The 19,420-nt window shown below is 50.6% G+C and overlaps 1 protein-coding gene across 7 annotated transcripts in view; it reads right to left on the bottom strand.

The window, feature by feature from the left end:
• Nfasc (neurofascin) overlaps positions 1-19,420 on the bottom strand; it is a 75,556-nt gene that overhangs the window by 23,113 nt on the left and 33,023 nt on the right. For 3 of the 7 annotated variants that reach the window (XM_035445239.1, XM_035445240.1, XM_035445241.1), the window contains 13 exons: positions 17,389-17,532; positions 16,605-16,716; positions 16,144-16,310; positions 15,595-15,742; positions 14,384-14,508; positions 11,794-11,895; positions 11,331-11,528; positions 10,077-10,147; positions 8,687-8,909; positions 6,842-6,957; positions 4,281-4,485; positions 3,039-3,161; positions 1,874-2,047 (listed from right to left, as the gene is read on the bottom strand). In XM_035445239.1, the coding sequence (XP_035301130.1) occupies positions 1,874-2,047; positions 3,039-3,161; positions 4,281-4,485; positions 6,842-6,957; positions 8,687-8,909; positions 10,077-10,147; positions 11,331-11,528; positions 11,794-11,895; positions 14,384-14,508; positions 15,595-15,742; positions 16,144-16,310; positions 16,605-16,716; positions 17,389-17,532 (1,908 nt within the window). Of the gene's footprint in view, positions 1-1,873; positions 2,048-3,038; positions 3,162-4,280; positions 4,486-6,841; positions 6,958-8,686; positions 8,910-10,076; positions 10,148-11,330; positions 11,529-11,793; positions 11,896-13,140; positions 13,186-14,383; positions 14,509-15,594; positions 15,743-16,143; positions 16,311-16,604; positions 16,717-17,388; positions 17,533-19,420 lie in introns of all 7 variants that reach the window. The other 4 variants (XM_035445236.1, XM_035445238.1, XM_035445237.1 and 1 more) reach the window with 3 other exon arrangements.

The raw sequence follows: 19,420 nt of genomic DNA, 5'->3' as shown, positions 1-19,420 counted from the left end.
ATCATGTTTCTACCCACATTCAAGGATTTGCCATGTAAGAGGTGGCTGCAGGCAAAACGCTGTACTTCCAGCTCTTTTTCCAAGGGCGTGTCCTGCCTTGGCTGCGTTAGGTGACCCCCTAAGATGCCAGGCATTGAGGATGTAGATGTAGGTGGTGCAGGAGCAGCCAAGTAGGCACAAACATAGCCCCTGCACTTTCATAGCAAGATGCCTAGTAGTAGTGGGTGAGGGACCATCTCCACCTCAGACGTGGAAAGTATGATGCTCTCTGAAGGTCCTGGAGCTCTGAAAGCACCTGACCTGGTTCCCCACTGTCTCAGAGCCCACCGCCCCCCACCAACTGTACTTCATGAAAATAGGAACCTAAATATGGCTGAGAGCTCTAGAACAATCTCTGAGAATTTCCACAAATTCAAAAACATCTCTGTTCTCTTGTCCCCTAGGGTTGCAGGATTTTCCCTATCATGGTCACTGAAGTTGACAAAGGGGCTTTGTCTTCTGGCAGAAAGGCTTTCTGCATATCTCTAGAACTATAGAGTGTGTACCATAGCTTGGCAGTTTCTGGCAACAGACCCAAGCAGATACTTACCTGAAGTCCACCAGCCCTAATCAGCTTCCTGTGTGTCCAGAAGCTGGAAGAGGACACCAGGACTGGGAACGTGTTGTGTGACTACTCCCTGATCTAGAGGATCAGAGAGGGACTGGCAGTCGTCGGCCTGCTGGCCTGCTGCATGGAGGAGCTCAGGCAGCATGGCCTGGCAGCCCATTGGGAAGCACAATGCTCTCCTGGAATGGGGGCAGGGTGAGGGATACTCAGAAGACCCCATCTGGGTCAGGATCAGATCCCAGGTCCCGAGCCTCCCAGGAGGCAAGTACGAGTCACCATTGTGTGGTAATCCCAGAGATGCCTGTTCATATTACCCTTTTTTTTTTTTTTTGGTCTCTCGATTGCGTATTGAATACCCTAAACTTCAGCACCTTCATTCGGGCAGAAAGACAACCAGCCATTCTTGTAAATGTCCCTTGCTTCTGGTGCAGTGTCTGGTGTGGTACATGTGGACGGGTGCCTAATAAATGGTTGTTGCACAGACCACTACCTCTGGAGAGGCAGAAGGTCCCCATCAATTTACAAGGAGCTGCCAGTTTAGAGGCTGCTATAGTTGTGCATCTCTGGGAGGTTATGCTGAAGCCAGTGTACGTGCAAATGGGCCAAGAGTGCCCTCTAGTGTACACTTAGGTCAGGTGCAGCTCTAGGGAGGGATCTTCGGGGTTGGGACTTCGGGTATTAGTTCACTTGCTCTTTGTGAAGCTGGCTTGGCAAAGGGTTGTTCCCAGCTCCCACTTCTCTGCAGCCAGACATCTCATCTTATTCAGGCTGCAAAGGGAGACCATATTTCCCGCCCTACTCTTGGTCCAGTCAAGCAGCTTCAATCCCTGCACTTTGCCCTGTCTCCCTGGCTCTTTATGCTCTTGGCAAAAGACAGGCTATTCCCAGGGAGGACTCTCAGTTATAGTCTTGCCTCCCTCAGTAGATGAGCAGTTTGGCTCTTTGGAGTTCATCAGATTGGTTATTTCTCACGTTTCCCCTGATCTCATCTCAACTCACATGTCCTTCCTTACTCTCCTACAGGGACAGATGGTTGATGGTAAGTCGCTGAACAAGTCACGGCCAAGTGGAGGACCAGGTCTGCCTGCATGTCTGAGTCATGACTTTTCCAGATACACAGGCTACCTCCTGCGGTGGGCGGGGCTGAGGATTTGTGGCCTGACTTCCTTTCCATCCTGGAAGGCCAAGCCCAGCCTCTGGTGTGTTTCTCTAGGTGTCCAGATTAGCTAGGGCCTTCCGCTCCAGGGGCTGCTGCCATGGACCTACCTTCATTTGGAGGTGCTGGGGACTCCTCTGTGGCTGCTTCTCCAGAGCCCACCTGCGTCCTGGCGCTGAGGGAGAATCGGTAGCGCGACACAGGGTCTGCTCTCTGCACCGAGAACTTAGTCTGATTGGGAGAGAAGTTTTCCACCATCTGCTTTCCTAGTTTGGTTCCATTAACTGGAGAGAGAGGCGAGTGGGTGGTTTAGTACCTGCATGGGTCCTAGAAGCTGTGGTTTGGACAGCTTCTGGAGTTTCTGGAAGGGGATTGGGCACAAGCTCCCTCCCATTGGAAGCACTGAGGTACTTCCATTGGACCCCAGGGTTCACACTTGTCACTGAGCCCATTGTCTCTCGCTTCCCAAAGGCCATGTGACCAGTTCTGAAAGGTCAGTTTACATGTCCCAAGCCCTCTGATAAGGTCAAATCTCTGGAATTCTTTTCTTCTGTTGAAATAGATCTGGGAAAATCCCCCAAGGCTTTTGAAAACTGTTGCCTCATTTGTAAAAGGCCACTTCTTCAACACACCAGAAGAAGGGTCAGGTCCAGAGATCAATTCATAACAGCATAGAGGGCACACGGTCGTCTGTTAAAGTGTCAACAACATGTTGTCTGGCCCTTTGAGTTTTCCAAAGAGGGGCAGCACTGCCTTCACTTTAACACTTTTGAAGTGTGATGGCATTCCTGTTCCCACCTGGTGATCTTGTGGCAAGGACTTCCTGACCCAGGCCCCTGATTCACATCATCCCATGGCAGCCTGACTGTTCTGCAGATAACTGTCTTATCAAATGATGCCTGCATCCAGTGTCTCCCTAGCATCTTTGGATGCCTGTGCACACACTGTTTGCCAATCAGATGGAAGTGCCAACAGAGAAGGAAATCTCCTTTTTAGACTTGTGTATGTTAGAGAGACTACAAGCTCCCTGAGGGCTGGGGTTGTCTCTCAGAGGACCCTTTGTCTCCCTCCTTCAGATGGAGCTGTGTAAGAAGAGTAGGGATCGGGGCTGGCCTGCTCCCTTTAATTCCAAGGAACTTTTCCTTGGTACTCTCATCCCTATGCAATGCCATCTGCACCTACAGGCTTCCAACCTCCATCCCATCCCTCAAGAAAATGGTGAGAAAGGGTTTGTGATTACATCTCATTTAGGAAAAGCAAAAAAGCAGAACATACAGGCCACGTATTTGAGAGTGTATCCAATCAGGATTCCATTAGGGTGCTCCGGGTGATCCCACTCCAGGTTGATGGTCTCCAGGTTGGGCTGACGGACTCTGAAACGCCTGGGGGCACTGGGTACTTGGGGAAGGAGGAGGGAGCCAGGAGATGAGGGCAGGGAGGATGAGGAGAACACAGAAAACAAAGCACAGGCATGAAGACATGACCTCAGGTATCCCTCGGCTGGACCACTGCTGAACTAGGCCCTAGAACCTTGAGTGCAAAAGCTGCTGCCTGCCTGGCATGTACTGTCACCTGGTATGGAGTCAAGGAGGCTCAGATATTGCTGTTGAAGTGGCAGAAGAAGTCAAATGAGTTTTCCTTTAGCAACTACCTTGGAGTTGGCATACATTAGGCTGTTTCAATCCTGCAAGTATACCTCCAAATCTTAGAGCCACTCCCAGGCAGGGAGCCAATCCTAACTCTCTTGTGGCAAGGGTGCAGTTCTCAGTCCCCAGCCAAGGGCTTACACCACTGGGTGCAGCAGCAGGCCCCAGCTTCGGAGCTGGGAATATGGGCTCCATGGGGGAGGAGAGAGAGACTCAGGATGGAGCACCTGGAGAAGGGTGGGAGTGATGGGGAGAGGTTGATGATGGGAACCAAACTGAGGAAGGAGAGACAGGGATAAAGAAAACAAGAGGGAAGAACAAAGGAGAAGAGAAAGGAGGAAGAGAAGAAGAAAAATGGGAAACAGTTAAGGAGGGAGGGAGGCAAAACAGAAGGCAAAGCTCATGCCAAGTGGATAAAAGAGCCTATGGGGAACCAAGGTTCTGAGAATAGAATTTTGTAGATAATCTGGATCACAGGGTTAGATCAAACCATAAACCCGAAGGCGGGCTGGGTGACACTTGGCAGTACTCTGTACACACAGGCCAGCTTCCCATGAGTGTTTCTTGATGTCAAGGGGAGGTTTGTGCAGGTCTCGGGTACTGGTACGCAGGGCAAAGTGGCCAGATGCATGTGTGGCCTTCGCCTCAGAGGAGGTGCTGGGGTTAGTCTATTCAGACTGGAATGCACTGTCATATCAAACAGATCTCTTGAGACACAAGTTTCCGTAAGGATGGGCCACCTTGGTGATGGTCATCAGCTCGCTGAGGTCATCCAGGCTGTCCATGCCAAGCCATGCTGGAGCTGCTCCAGGCTCACCGGTGACGCTACCCTCATCCTACCCCACCTTGAAGAGCTGCAGGTCAGACCTACCTCCTTCCGGGGTGGTGAATTCCTTGGTTTCACTGCGAGGCCCATCACCTCTCCCATTGACCACAACCATCTCCAGCTTGTAGTTACTGTAGGGGAACAGGCGAGCCACCACGCCCCGGGGGCGGTCACCAGGGAAGCTGGCCTGCTGTCTCTTCTGAGACACCCACAGGTTCTTCAGCAAACTGCTTTCCCTCCAGTAGTAAGCCTTAGAGACAGAGGCAGGCTAGTGAGGGACCAGGCAGCAAGGCCAGGTTAGTGGTTAGTGGTGGTAGTGACTGGTCCTCCCTTTGCTTACTACAGTCTCACAGTCCCAAATGACCTCATCCACCCCATACAGGCTGGGGGGACAGCCTTATGGTCCTTACTCATTGGCACTCATGACAGAGTGATGCTGAACATGAAACAGGGGAGTGGTTTCACCCATTTTTGGCGCCATGCCACCTCTTTGGAGAATGTGTCCAAGCTGGGCAACAACATGTTGCACGGACAGTTCATCCCAGAACCACAAACTTGAATCAGGGGTCCTGACGCTGAAAGCTGTACCTGGTGCTCAAAGACCATCTCACTTTCAGTTGGATTAGTAGTTTAGGGAGGCAGCAGGTGGGCATGCAAGGAGCAGGTTGTCCCGAACATCAGAGTATGAGCAATGGTTTGTATAATTCTCTGAAGCCAAGCGATTTCTTTATGAATTGTTGAAGATCTTTAGAGATGGCAGACACATGTCCAAGTAAGCTGGGGTTCATTCAGGGCTGTGCAGCAGCAGCGCTTGGATGGGAAGGGTGGCCTTGGAGGGTGGTAGAGGTGAAGGGTATAATGTAGGTCTTATTAGCAGTAGGTAAGAAGCCACAGGACAACTTGTCACAGCAGTGTCCCCAGCAAAGTGGTGAGGAAGTCCAGACTCATGGCGACTGATAAGTACTTCAGTAAGAAAAATCTCCAGGCCAGCAGGTTAAGGGTTAAAAAAGTTAACTGTTGGGGAGGGGCTAGATCAGGTGCACTTGGCCTCTCTTTAGCTCACTGCCAAGTTCATTTACCAAGAAGGGGTTGACCCCTTCTGTCTGTCCCCAGCTGTCTATCAGCCAACTCTTGTTGACCTCAGAAGCCACAGACCCAGTGGTAACCCGTGGCTGTATCATGCTCACTGCCAGCCAGCTGAAATGTAGCTACTACCTTCCTGAGGAAAAATCCTGCCACTTCCCCCCCAACTTAGCCCAACCCCCTAAGGATGCATGACTTGGCAGAAACTGCTCCCAGGCCGAAAGACAAGAGGTCAGGGCCTTCAGAAGCTGTGCTGGGTTCCAGAGTTGGCTGTGGCAACAGGGAAGCAGCTTATGTCTCTTCAGTGGCTTTCTCTGTTAGTGTGGCCTTCTGGAACCAGGCTGGGGAAGCAAACAGCTCAGCAGGGGCCTCTGAGGGAAAGGGGGTAGCTCAGAGGAAGATACACATGTTCGTTCATACATGTATACCAAACACATGTGCTCCGCAGTGCCAGCTCAGACCCAGCATCCTCCTAAGGAGGTCTAGCTGAGCTGGACCTTCAATACACCACATGTGTTCATCTAGTATTGAGCTGTGTGATGTTCTGCCAGTAAGGGAATGTGCACAATAGAACAGTGGTCCCATAAGATTATTTCACCTAGTGATGGTGTTGTAGCCACCATGATGTCATATTACACTATAGGTGTGGTGGAGCTGTGTATAAAAGGTCTACTGGGCTGCCAATCACAAAATCATAGCAATACAATTGGACTGCTTAGTAATGAACACCACCAGGTTACTGGTTTACGCATTTATAATACTATCCCAAGTTTTGTATTTACTCAGCACTCTCAATCTGCCTTTGTAGTGCTGGGAATTGAACCCAGGTTCATGAGTGTTAGGCAAGCACTCTACCACTGAGCTATGCCCCTAGGCCCCACTTTATACTTTTGTCTTTTTTAAAGGTTGATTTATTATGTATAGTGTTCTTCCTGCATGTATCCCTATAGGCCAGCAGAGGGCACCAGATCTCATTAGAGATGGTTGTGAGCCACCATGTGGCTGCTGGGAATTGAACTGAAGACCTCTGGAAGAGCAGCCAGTGCTCTTAACCTCTGAGCCATTTCTCTAACCCCCCTACTTTGTACTTTTTATCCTATTTAGAAAATGCAGCTTACTGTAAAACAGTTTCCAGCGTTACATTGGCAACAGCCTCACATGTCTTAAGCTTGCTGTGTGTGTTGACTGAAGTAAGTGGCCATGCTGAGGCTTCTATCAGCTAGGTTTGTCTCAGTACGAGCCATGAGGCTGGCACAATGACAAAATTGCCTAATGATGCATTTCTCAGAACATGTCCCTGCTGCTGGGTGAAACACGAACATATGTATAATATACATAAATCTATGTGTGAATGTATACGTTCCCCAGTGGGTAATTTTGAATTTCAGAAATCATCTTGAATCAACTTTAGATGCCATGAGTATTCCTAGGACCCCTTCGAGATCCCCTACACATGCGGCTGCTGCCCCGTGCCCTGGTTAGCGAGAAGGTGGTTAGGTGGGGCTGGGGGCTGGCCTCCTCACTCGGTACTCTCTGAGCTGGCCTTGGACCGTGTCAGAGTAGACCCGGTTCCACTGAAGGCTGATGGCCGTGCTGTTCATGACTCGGATTTTAACTTCAGTGGGTGCAGCTCTGGGATCTGCAATATGTAGGGACAGAGAGCTGGTTATACAGGCAAGGTTGGCTCTTGGGTTCAAAGGTCCCCTCTGATGTATTCTGACAGCCTATACCTCCACTCTACTGCATACTGGGTACTCCAGACAACAGTGAAGTCTCAGAGCTAGAGGGTGACGATCTAGGTGAATAGAACAATTATTTGTGGCACTCAAGTTCTAGGATTATCTACCTTCCTTTTCATTCTCTAGCTGTCCCACTGTTCTGTAGCCTAAGAGGCTGCTCTTTTATCAGCCCAGTACATTTTCCTCAGGCTTCTTGAGGAGCTTGGCCAATAGGAGGTGCCAACATGAGGTGCCAGGGTAAGAGTAGAGGGGGAGTGGACATTGCTTCCCCTGGCTTTCTCTGCAGGACTGCAGGTTGACAGTGCTATGCTCCTCTGCCCATGGCCACAGCTCCTAGGGTAATACTCACAAGCGGTGGTGACTCATGTGTCCCCTGCCTCTTTGAGGCTCAAAGGGAAATCACAGGTTCTGGTTACTCTCGAGGCTCTGAGACCTTACTATTTCCCTCTAATAATCTTCATATATTTTCAATAACCAATTCTGAGTGTGCCAACAGAAACACTATCTGCAGACAGGAGATGCCGCTAATTTCGTTCAGAAAAGAAACATAGCTCTGTGACCCCTGCTCTGCAACCAAAACAAAGCTACTGCAATGATACACAGGCCCCAGGGTGGACAGATATAGTGGAAACTATGGGTTCATCCAGAAAGCCCCAAATCACTGACTGGCAGCCCCCACTAGACTTTTGCAGGGAAGTAACTTCCACTGTAGAGGACTGGGATAGGCCTCTCTGTTAATTTCCTGTGGGCTCCATCCATGACTGCTCCTGGGACTTGGTCCTCACTGTGTCCCTCCTCACCATTCAGGGATCACTGGCCTTTCTTGGAGCCCAGTCTTGCCTCCTGTGTCCCTTCCTCTGCTCACCCCACCAATCCCTCCATCTCTGCTTGTATCAGAAACAGACCCAACTGCTAAGTCTAGTTGACTCTACAATACTCTGTTTTGCCCAGGAGCTGTGGGACTGATGTTGATGGACCAAGCACAGAGGCCATGCCCACACTTTCACATACAGGTCCAGAACGTTGGTTTGTTCAGGCTCAGCTTCCTACGAAAATCCAATATCATGTTCAATTCCAAGGGCTGGGAACAGTTCTTGAATGCTGGGAGATGGTGGGTCAGGAGAACTCTGGTTGGTTCTCTGTAGACTTCACTGACTATGGCTTCCCTGCCATGGGAGCCTAGACTGTACCCAGCTTCTTTGGAGCACCTAAATAGCTCATTCAAACAGCAATCCAGATCTCTTTCTTGGTGCCAGCAAGGCTTGGCAGTAAAGCAACCTGTCTGGGGACCTGGGGACCTGGGGACCTGGGTTCTATTTTCAAGCCTGACCATTTGCTGTTGTACAGTCCTGGGCAGGACTGTCTCTAGACTCAGTTTTTACAGCTGTAAAGTTTCAGTTCTGGTCTAAAGTGGGGATGTGTTCAAAAGACAATTCTCTTCCTGATGTTACCAGTGCTACAAGTAACAGCACTGTAGGCTAACAGTACTAGGCCACAGTAGGGTAGCCCTATCTCTTGGGAACCAGCTGTCCTTCCTCGACACATCCTGAGTTTCTCAGCCCGAGAGAGTGGCTACAAGTGGCTGGCACCGAGGGCCCTGTTGGGGAAGGGAAGTGGGCCAATACTCACAATCTTCTCCTGAGTAACCAATGATGGTGTCAGGCTCGGGACCCTTCCCAAAGTCGTTTTCAGCCTGGACTCGAATCTCATAGGGTACGTAGACAGGAGTCTGCCCCACCACATAGCGAGAGCCCCACACTGTGACATTGTTCCAAGTTTCTCGGGTCTCCCTCCGTCGCCACTTGACAATGTAGCGCAGGTTGGGGCCAAAGGCAGAGGTGGCATTCATGGGCTGTGCAGGGAGAGACAGACAGACAGGCAGACAGGGTGGACAGGGCGTTGGTAAAGCTTGCCCTCTTCATCTGTGCCAAACACTCTACCCAGGCTTGCCTGCCACCAGCCAGCTCCTTTTCAGTACAGGGGACGGTACCTTACCTCTGTTGAGTCCCCAAAGAGCCTAAAATCCCAGGAACTCTGTAGCTCCCAGATTATCTATGACAAAAGGTTCCCCAGAAACTAAATCACTTTGACTGCAAGCACCACCCACACTGGGGTGCACGGGGAACAAATGCTTTACTTAGGGCAAAATTCCTCCTAAGACAGAAGGAGCTGGGAGCCAAAGACTGACAGTCATGATCTCCAGTCAGAGAGAGGACCCCAATCTAACCAAACTACTCTCCCGCTGAGGAGCTCAAAATTCCAGAACTGACTTCACTCTACCAAACCTGCATGACTGGAACTCATTCACCCTAAGGACCCGGCTAAGGAGGCAGGCTCCCAGAGCAGGCCACACAGAGCCACAGGCCAGCTGTCCAGAATTCGAGTTCAGTCCAAAGCTGTTGGTCAAGGAGCTTGGCTGGCCAGGCTTCAGAGTGACAGGGCTGATGGTGACTCTGAGGAGCATGTAGCTCTGACTGTTACCACTTCAGTGACTACATTTCCAGCTTTTAGGAGTGGTTTAGAAAAAGTCAGTTTCTAAACATATTCCAGTTTTAATTTGGAAAGTGTAGTCAGGGAGCCAGGGTGAAGAGGGGGAGTTGACAGTCCTAGCCCGAAGGAAGTCACCTAGCCCAGGCTCCAGTGCTTCCAACAACCCACTGCACAGAGCCAGCACACAGCAAGCTCAGCACTGGTGTTTTGCATGTCTCTCTTTCCCAAAGCCTGAGTCCCGCCTTCAACATCAGACCGTTTATTTTGGTGGTTTTCTTGATGGATTTTGTTAGCTTGGTAGTCTGTGGAATTGGATGACTTCTGCTCACATGTCTGTTCTGAACTCCTGCTCCTAGGCACTTGTCCTGTTTGGCTTCTGAATGTTCAGCTCTGAGACTAGATTGGTTCTCAGAGGACAGTGGTCCCAATCAGTTAGATAGTCTGAAACATTCTAAGGCCCCAGGGAGTAAGGAATGGGGGCTCCTGGGTGCCTGCTGCTGGTGAGTGTGGGGTGGGGAGGTACTCCTACCGTCCACGTGATCTCCATATTGTTCTTTCTTGTCCCTTCTCCCTTCACATCACTGGGATTGGACTCAGGGGCTGGAACCCAAACAGATAAAGCTGAAGTCAAACCTGAGCCAGGCCAGGGCACCCATTTGCCTCCCACCTAACTGCCCCCTTCTGTACGCTGGCTCTTCACAGCTCCCAACTCTTTTTCTCCCATGCATGACACATCTTCCTAGCTAAGATTCAAACCCCTCAAAGTAGACATAATTTCTTTTAAATTTAATCCTCTACCAGAAAGCACTTAACATAAACCTTTCCTCATCTCTGGTGGCCATTGTGCTAACTCACAGATCATCCGCTGCTATGTCTTGCGACACGCTGGCTTATCCTGATAGTCAGTGTTTTGGAGAAAGCATGTCTATCTCCATGAGCTGGTGTGAGCTCATAAACTTAAACCTTATCCTAGTGTATTAGGAAGAGAAATCCAACATAACACCAGATTATCTTTTTTTTTTTTATGTATGCCTCTGCCACAGCTCTGCCCCTTTGAGCAGATAATAAAGAACCATTAACAGTAATAGATTTATTGTGTGCTTATTATGTGACAGGCACCACAATTAGTGCCTGGCGTGTATTTTCTTTTTTCTTTCATGTGTATCTGTGTGTGCACGTGTGATTGGGCGTCACCTCGATCACTCTCCACTTTAGTTTTTGGGACAGGGTCTCTCACTGTACCTGGAACTTGGTGATTCAGCTCCAATGACTGACCAGCAAGACCCAGAGATCCTCCGTCCCAACCCCCTAGTGCTGGGCTTACATACGAGTGCCACCATGCCAGCCTTTTACATGGGGACCTGGGATTGGATTTAGGTCCTCATACTTCACAGCAAACATTTTACTAACTGAATGGTCCCTAAGACACATTTTCTTCTTTAATGTTTTTAAACATTGCATCTATTTATTTATTTATGTGTATGTGTGGGTTCACATGTGCCATAGTGCATGCGTGAAGACCAGAGGACAACTTTTGGGAGTCGGTCATCTCTACCCACCATTTGGGTACCTGGGATCAAACTCAGGTCGTCAGACTTGGCACCTGGTGCTTCTACTCTCCAGCTTTTTCAAGTGGGAACCCTCACCATAGCCCCGAGAGGTATGTGTTACAATAAGGCGAGGAAGCCAGGCCTTGGACAGGCAAGTAACTTGCAGAAGTTCCCACGGCTGGGAGCTGGGAGAGTCAGTGTAAACTCAGGGCACCTGGGGCTCAAGTACTCACGTGCACCACTGGTTCTGTACCGCTCAGATGGAAGGCTGGGGTGACTGCTCCCAACCTCATTGACAGCGATGACTCGGAACTGGTAGTTGACATACGGGGACAGATGGAGCACGGCTGAGTTGACGCTGCCTGGGAACTTGGAGTGGTCATGCCAGACCCCTGGTTGGAACTGGTCCTCTTCAAACTGGATGACGTAGTCTGAGTGGACAAGGAGGACAGAGCTGTTTTGGGAGTCACAAAGTCCTTCTTTAGAAGCGCATCCTTCTTGGCTTCCATTTATCTTTATCATCTCCCCAAGACAGACAGTGGCATGTGAAGAAGTCTTCCCAGTATATGGGAGGGAATCAAAGCCTCCATGCATGTGTCATGAGGCAGGGGTGCGAGCAGACACTGGGGGGTCCTATTCCAAAGTTGGTATGTTACCAGCTCTCTCTGGCTCTGGAGCACAGGGCCCTGGACTGACCTGTAATGGGGCTGTTGTTATCATCCCCTGGAATCCAGGTCAGCCTCACACTCCTCTCAGCCAGGTCAGTGAGTTCCAGGTCCCTGGGTCGGTCTGGCCGTCCTGGCAGCAGAGGAAAAAGATGTCACTCTGAGCTCCTGAGTGAGAGCCAGCCCCTCTCCTTGGGATAGGTAACACTAGAGCTGGACAGATCCCTGAGGGGCTCGGGTCAATACTGCCAGCAGATCAAACCCCAACTTACCCTGGAGGGCCAGTGCAGGGACCACCCCCTTTCCTCCAGGAGACAAGGAAGAACCTAGAATCCCAAAGACTATGGAACAAGGCAGGGCAGAGGGAACAGGGGCCAAGTCATCCTGTTTCTTTGGCTGTTCTTTTAGAACATGCACTTTGGGGAAAGGCTGCTGCTTTCATGAGAGAGACCTCAGGGAGGTATGGGGCTTCATCTCATTTCTCACAAGTACTGCTTGTTTCTCTGGCTGCCGGGACTCTGAGGACCAGAACCCAGGAGAGCTCTGAAGTGCTGAGCAGGGCAGATAGATGAGGAAGTCGGGAGGGTGCAAAGAATGTCCATTGGGGGAGACTTAGCTTGGATTAAGTGAGGGAGTAGAACAGCAGGGGCCAGAGGCATCCACGCAGGAGTGAGGGACTTGCCTTTTTATGGGGTGGTGGTGGTGGTTTCTATTGTCCTGGCTTTGGAAGAGAGTCATCCAGCCATAGAATGTAGGTAGACAAATTTCCCCCACATCTTACCTCCCTTAACCAGCTATTTCCATGATTTGGCTGGTACTGGGAGGACTTAGTCAGTGAGTCACTATGTTCACATTGTGTGTGTGTGTGTGTGTGTGAGAGAGAGAGAGAGAGAGAGAGAGAGAGAGAGAGAGAGAGAGAGAGAGAGAGAGACAGAGACAGAGACAGAGAGAGAGAGAGATTTGTGTATAGGAGTTGGAGGAGGGAGTACATAGATGCATGCCAGTGTGATGTGTGGCAGCTATAAAGTGATGAGCCTGTAGGGGATAATCTAGGAAGCAGCCTTCCTGACTGGCCATTAGGCACTTCTGAGGTGTAGCTAGGGGCAGACAGCAGGAGCCTCAAGGGAGGGCTAAGTGGGGTGGAAGGAAAGGAGATTAATGGTGGTGCAGACTTCTGAATCCAACCTGCAGAAGGAGCCCAGGCCAGAGTTGTGATATAGTCCAGGGAGGCAGGTGGCTCTGGGTGCCTGAGGGCCAGGGGTCACATGTGGGGCAGGTGGAGTGTTGTCTACCAACTTGCATGTAGTCTTCTCATGAGACACATTCCGCCTCAAGATTCCACCCCCAGGCACCAGAGCCCCCAATTAGTACAAATTACCTTTGGGCAGGGCAGCCAAACGGTTAGTTGGAGTAGCCTGATCAGCTGCAACAGTAAGATGGGTTATCCAGGTTAGCAGGTTATCAGGGTTAAAGGTTCTAGAAGGACGGCAATGGATAGATGAGGCTTTCATAGCTGTCCTCTCCCTTCCATGGACAGTTCCACTTCCCAGCTGACCATGAGCTAGAATGAGGTCGCTGGCTTCTTCCTGTCCAGATATGTTAACACATCTGGGCCCATCATGACCAGTGAGTGTGACCTCCACTGCAGGAGTTCAGAGAGGGAACAGGACACAGGTGATAGCAGAGGACTTGCTTCATTGGGAAGGGGTAGCTTCCTTCCCTTCTGTTTAGGATGGTTTGGTATTTGCAGTCCAGCCTGGACACATGGACAAGAAGGGATGATGTCCTTTTGTTCAGTGTGTGACCCAGTGTGAAAAGCCACTAAAACCTGGGAGCAGCATGGGAGGAGAAGAAAGCTGGAGGAAGAGGTGGAAGTGTGCTTGCACATGTGCACGCACACACATATACACCACACACACACACACACACCACACACACACACACACACACCATACACACACCAAACACATACACACACCATACACACCATATCACACATATACCATGCACACACATTACACATATCAAACACACACACATATACACATCAAATTCACACACACACACACACACACACACACACACACACACACACACACAACATACACACACCAAACACACACACCATACACACCATACCACACATATACCACGCACACACATTACACATATCAAACACACACATACACACACACATCAAATTCACACACACCAAACACACACACACACACACACACACACACACACACACACACACACACCACATATACAAAACACACACCCATCTTGGTCTAGCATTGCTTCCGGGTGGCTTTCGTCAACTTGGTGGTGTGGAGGTAGCGATAAGAGCAGAAGAGGCAGACATCACTCCACTCTCTGCCATTCCACACCTTTCGGTTGGGGTTGGAAGGTCAAGGACCTCACTCAGGAGACAGAACTCCAAATTTTCCTCAGCTTGTTTGAGAGTGGCGGCTTCCTAATCCAGAGACCTGAAGAGGTCATCACACCTGACTGCTGCTTACGAGGCACTGCCCTGGGGACCACCCAATGCGCACAGCTACTCTGGCTGCTGGGAAGCAGGGAGAAGGGTTGTCAGTGCTGATGTGGGTGGCCGCCATTACCTAGAACAGTGAGGTAGGCCTTGGCCAGGTCTTGGTCCAGTTCGGTGCTGGCCATGCACGTGTAACTGCCTTGGTCCCGCTCTGCCACGCCAAAGATGGTCAGGGAGTCATCTTCCTTCTTCATCCTGCAAGGTGCCAGGCTGAGGTTGGCAGGGGGTGGCTCCCATACTGGGCATGGCTGCTACTTTCTTCCCACAAGGGGATAGTGAGAAGGAAGACAAAGGAGGTGATTGGGCCAGGTGAGAGCCATGGCTCCTGTGGGGGGTGTAGGTGCCACCTCAACACTGTGACTGGATGTAGAAGAGTGGATGGGATCTCCTCAGCATCCACACTGCACCCATCTCTGAGCCTTTCTTGTTCTGCACACACTCCCAGAATTAGGGTACCATCACCCGACACACAGAAGACAGGCTGGTGTTGCTTCTCTTCCCCTACATGTGTTTTGTCCTGTGTACCAGTTTTGGAGCCCTGTCCCTGGGCTCCTCTGATCTGTTTCCACCAGAGGGAGGGGCATCCCCGAGCAAGACAAGATTGTAGTAGAACTGTCAGTTCTAATGGGTGCTGGATGCCCGTGAATACAGGCAGGCTGCATCCCTGCATGAAGCTGGGTGAGACTGGGAATGGATGATGCCTTACTGCTAGAAGAGAGACAGCGAAGAGAGCAAAGGGAGATAGGGATCCTCAATCCTAACTGCATATTAAAAAGAACCCAGGGACCTTTCAATACCATCAGCACTGGAATCCCACCCTTACACAAATAAAGTCTGAACTGGTGTGCGAGGTGCAGATGGGGCACCGTCAAAGCACCCAGAAGATTTAGGAGCTGAGCATCTTCAAGCATTGCACTGAATGTGGTAGTTGGGGCCAGACCTGCCCTCTACTGGCGAGCAGGGGCACTACAAGCAGAGCTGGAAGGCTTGGAGTGTGGAACGCAGAAGAGAGAAGGGAAAAAGAGAAAATGAGATATAAATGAAGGGATGAAGAAAAGTGAGAGAAGGCATGAGGAAACGAGCAGATGGGAGAGGAGAGATGAAGGAGAGGGCAACAGGTAGATGAGAGAGAGGAAGAGTGGTTCCTGGGGTTGGCCCTGGGGAAAGGGTCATTAAGGTCATCACCTCTCTTAGCAGCCCCCTAATGACATGCGTGACACTGAAAGCAAGAGCAAACTTCCTCCTGAGTGTGCGCCAGGGATTGAGATGGAGAGCAGAAACCTGTTTCCAATGTACAGTGGCTCATCGTCCTTCAGCCAGGAGACAGTGAGCTTCAAGGAGGGGTCATGTTTCACGCGACACTCCAGCTGCACTGTCGTGCCCCTCTTCACCACCTGGTCCTCGGGCATCCTGTAGATCCTGGTGGGGTCTGTGAGGATGATCGGAAAGCTGGCATGAACCCCTCTTCTGCCCACCAGCCCCAATGTGGCCACGTAGTGTGACAGGCCTGACTTTAAGGTGTCAAACACAGAGTGTGACTAGCTGTAGGAATGGTGAGGAGTTTCTGTGCGTGAGGTAATCAAAATCCCCAAATAGTTCTCTGGCTCAGAATCCGTGATGCGAGTGGTGGTGAGGGGAAACAGGTGAGGTTCTGGATCAGGCTGCTAAGCTGCCTCAGTGTTCCCATACTTAGGTCAGCTGGAGTCACTGAGAGGACATGTTGGTGCCCACCAGATCCCAGGCAGGGCATTTCCTATTGCATCCATGGATACCGGTGAGCATAGCCTTCTTGCCCAACCTGAACTCTCACCTGTGAACTTTCTTGCTTACCTTTGACCTCTAGGCGGACTTGGTTTTCAGCTTTGCCCAGGATGTTGGTGGCCACACAGGTGTAGATGCCTTGGTCCTCTTTGCGGATCATCTTGATTTCCAGACTGCCGTTTTCATAGACGTGGTAGTTACCACCATCCAGGTTGCTTCCTTGCCCATTCTTAAACCTCACAATAGAGCAGCGAACACAGCATACTGAGAAAGGACTGGCCCAAGGGAGCTAGGAAGCAGCAGAGTCCATGGCTGGGTACGGGGGAGGGGGGGTTGGAGGGTTTGAGGCAGACACATGGAGTCCTGAGTTTTGCAGGCTCTTCCTATAGCCACTAGCTGCCCCCTCTCTGAACAATATGGGGGTTCACCCAGATGGCCAGCTTTGACTGTTTAAGGATCCCTATAGGGCAGATGGCAGCAAAAAAAGACAAATGACTCCTGCTGGGGAGACCTGGTCTCCTGGGACTTACCATCGGAGTGTTGGAATGGGAGAGCCGAAGAATGGACAGTCCAGCCGTGTCCGGTTGTAAAGGATCACCCTGATGAGCTGGTTCCGGGGAGACAGCATCCGAGGGGGCACATCTGAAATCCCAGAGGGCCAATTTGCCGATGTGGGTGTGGAACACAACCTTTCCTCTTCCTCCCCAGAGTCACCACAATATGCTTTCCCCTTAGAGCAGCTTTCCAGACACCTAGGTATCCTTCTCCACCCCTTTCTTTTACAAGCCTCATCTAAGGGGAACTGCCCAACCTACAGCCCCTGGGGTTCAGGTGTCCCAGGATCATTATAAACGCTGCCTAACACATTTGTAGACCACAGTCATGTTACAACGTCAAAGGATGGGGCATCCTTGCTGTAAGGTTCTGCCTGTCCACCACCTGTCCCACATCCAAACTGACTTTTGCAAAGGGTTTCCCCTAATTATACCACAGGTTTTGGAGTTGATCCTCCACAGCCCTGAGGCATCTTGTATCCACCAGTTCCCACGGCCCTCTCCTTGCACAGGAAGCGCAGCAACCACGCTCAGAAGCCCATCCTACCCAATTTCTCTGATGGAGTGAGCCCTGTGATCATCTGCTTGGTGGAGTGCAAGTCCTCCACTCTCCCCACAAACCCCAGCTCCAGGTTCCACACCTCTCCAAGCCTGCCCAGCATGCCCAGGCTCCAGAGAAGAAAATGTACCTAAAGGCATCACTCTACCCCAGGAAGACCCCACTGCTAGTGGACAGAGACTACTATGAGGGCATGCTCACCCAACACACTGACGAAGGCATTGGCCAGCAGGTAGCCATGCTCATTGGATGTGTTGCACTGGTACACTGCCCTGCTGCTGATCTGAGTGTCCCGGAAGATGATTGTGTCTCCAGCCACCTCACGGTTGGGGTTGGGTGGTGCCGCTACAGGTTAAAAAAAAGGAGGTTTCCCATAAGAAATGGAACCAGACGAAGTGAGGGGCAGGCAGGGATCTTGGACAGGGTTTCCAAATATGCTAAGTGTTCTGTGGAAGAGGCAGCTGGGTGGACCCAGGTAGACCCAGCTTCCAGATTCAGCACTGCTGAACCATGTGACCTGGGGCTCTGGGAGTTTTTTCTCAACCCATCATCTGGTGGGAATCTGAATTTTTGCTTTATCCAAGCAATAGCTGGGCAGCTGTAGTTGAAGACATGAGCTACGGAAAAAGACTAACTTTGAAAATAGGAATCTAACTACATCTTTGGTCAGCCTTGTTCACACCGCTTCAGATCCTGGTCAGTGGGGCAACCCATCACCTTAGGGAGTCTTGTGACAATATCCTGAGATATTCCACACAGGTATAAAGAGAATAGTGGAAGGTCCAGAATTAGTGTTATTGTTTTCACTCAATTTATTTAGTCAATTAATTGTCTGAGACAGGGTCTTGCTATGTAGCTCTTGCTGGTCTTGAAATTATCACGAAGCCCAGACAAGCCTTAAACTCATGGCAGTCCTCTTGCCTCAGCCTCCCAATCCTTGGGATTACAGACATGAGTAAGTCACTGTGCCAGATATTCATTCATTATGATTTTAATCCAATGTATATTGATAAGAATACAGCAACATCCAAGTAGCCCAAACCCACCATCTTCCCATCCTCTGGGCAGAACCTATCTCACAAAAAGCTGCCCACCAGACAGAGCTTCAGGCCAACTGAGTCTTCATGCTTATAAAAAGGTCTTCCCGAGAAAAGTGGCCTACATAGAGAGACCATTCTTGCCCATAGTTCTCCTGGTATTGCTGGCTTTGGGGAGCCATAGGCCCTGCCCATATGTCACTCTGGGACATGGGGATAAATGAAGCAATACATATGCTCCAGGGAAGCATCGTTCTTGTCTTCCCCGTGAGAAGGAAGAAGTGGGGGGAGGGGATGAGAAGGGGCTATAAAACAAACTTTCCAGAAATGTAAAGAACAGCCACTTTTCTCATTTGTAACCACTGGAAATATCTGAACTTGGAAGCAAATGCTTTGGCCCAATGAGGCTGGGGTTCCCTGGGATTGCTTAGACCTGCAAGGGTAGCAGGTGTCTGGCCCTGTGGCGCCACTCAACAGATAGTGAATCTGGGGACTCAGCAGAAGGTAAATGAAGGCATGGTCGGTGTCCTATCCCTCTACCCTGGGACCTACTCAGCAAAAAGGCACCTGGGAAGTGACACCACCCACCTGAACACCTAGCCTGGCTAATTTCATGAACACGATTTCCCTGCCAGTCAGTCACCTCCCTTAGGCACTTCTTGCAGAGGCTGAGAGATGACCTCAGGGCTGAGGCTCAGCTGCCAGCCCTGGGCTGCATCCCCAGCACAGTGCTACCAAGTACACCACCACTCCCTGCTTCCCCGAAAGTCTATAAGGGCAGAAGACTGGCCAGAGGGCGGTGGCTGCATGGCTGCACATGGTGGGGTAATAAGTCCCTGGGAATACTGACAGATTCAGTTTTAGAGGTTGCAAGCCCTCTGCAGTCCAATGCAGTCCTCAGCTTCCCCACCCTGGGGCCTCCTGCAATACACAGCTTAGTTCCCTCACCCTCTGTGTTTGAAAGGGCACGGACACATCACCTAGCAAGCAGCCTCCCCACTTTGCCTGTCTCTGTTTCTTCTCCTGTTCCTTTCCTTGACTATTTTTAAAATGATTTTTTAATTTAGCATATGAAAATTATGAGACAATATTGTCATATATACATACCAGTGGACTTTGGTCATATTCTCCCCCAGCTACACTCCCATCTCCCTCTCCCCCTACTCTCCTTGTTTCCCTCCCCACAGGTTCCTTTC

This window comes from Cricetulus griseus, chromosome 5 (genome assembly GCF_003668045.3).
Source record: "Cricetulus griseus strain 17A/GY chromosome 5, alternate assembly CriGri-PICRH-1.0, whole genome shotgun sequence".
Classification (NCBI taxonomy): Eukaryota; Metazoa; Chordata; class Mammalia; order Rodentia; family Cricetidae; genus Cricetulus; species Cricetulus griseus.
The sequence above is the reverse complement of the archived record's forward strand: the minus strand, read 5'-3'. Positions and strand labels throughout refer to the sequence as shown.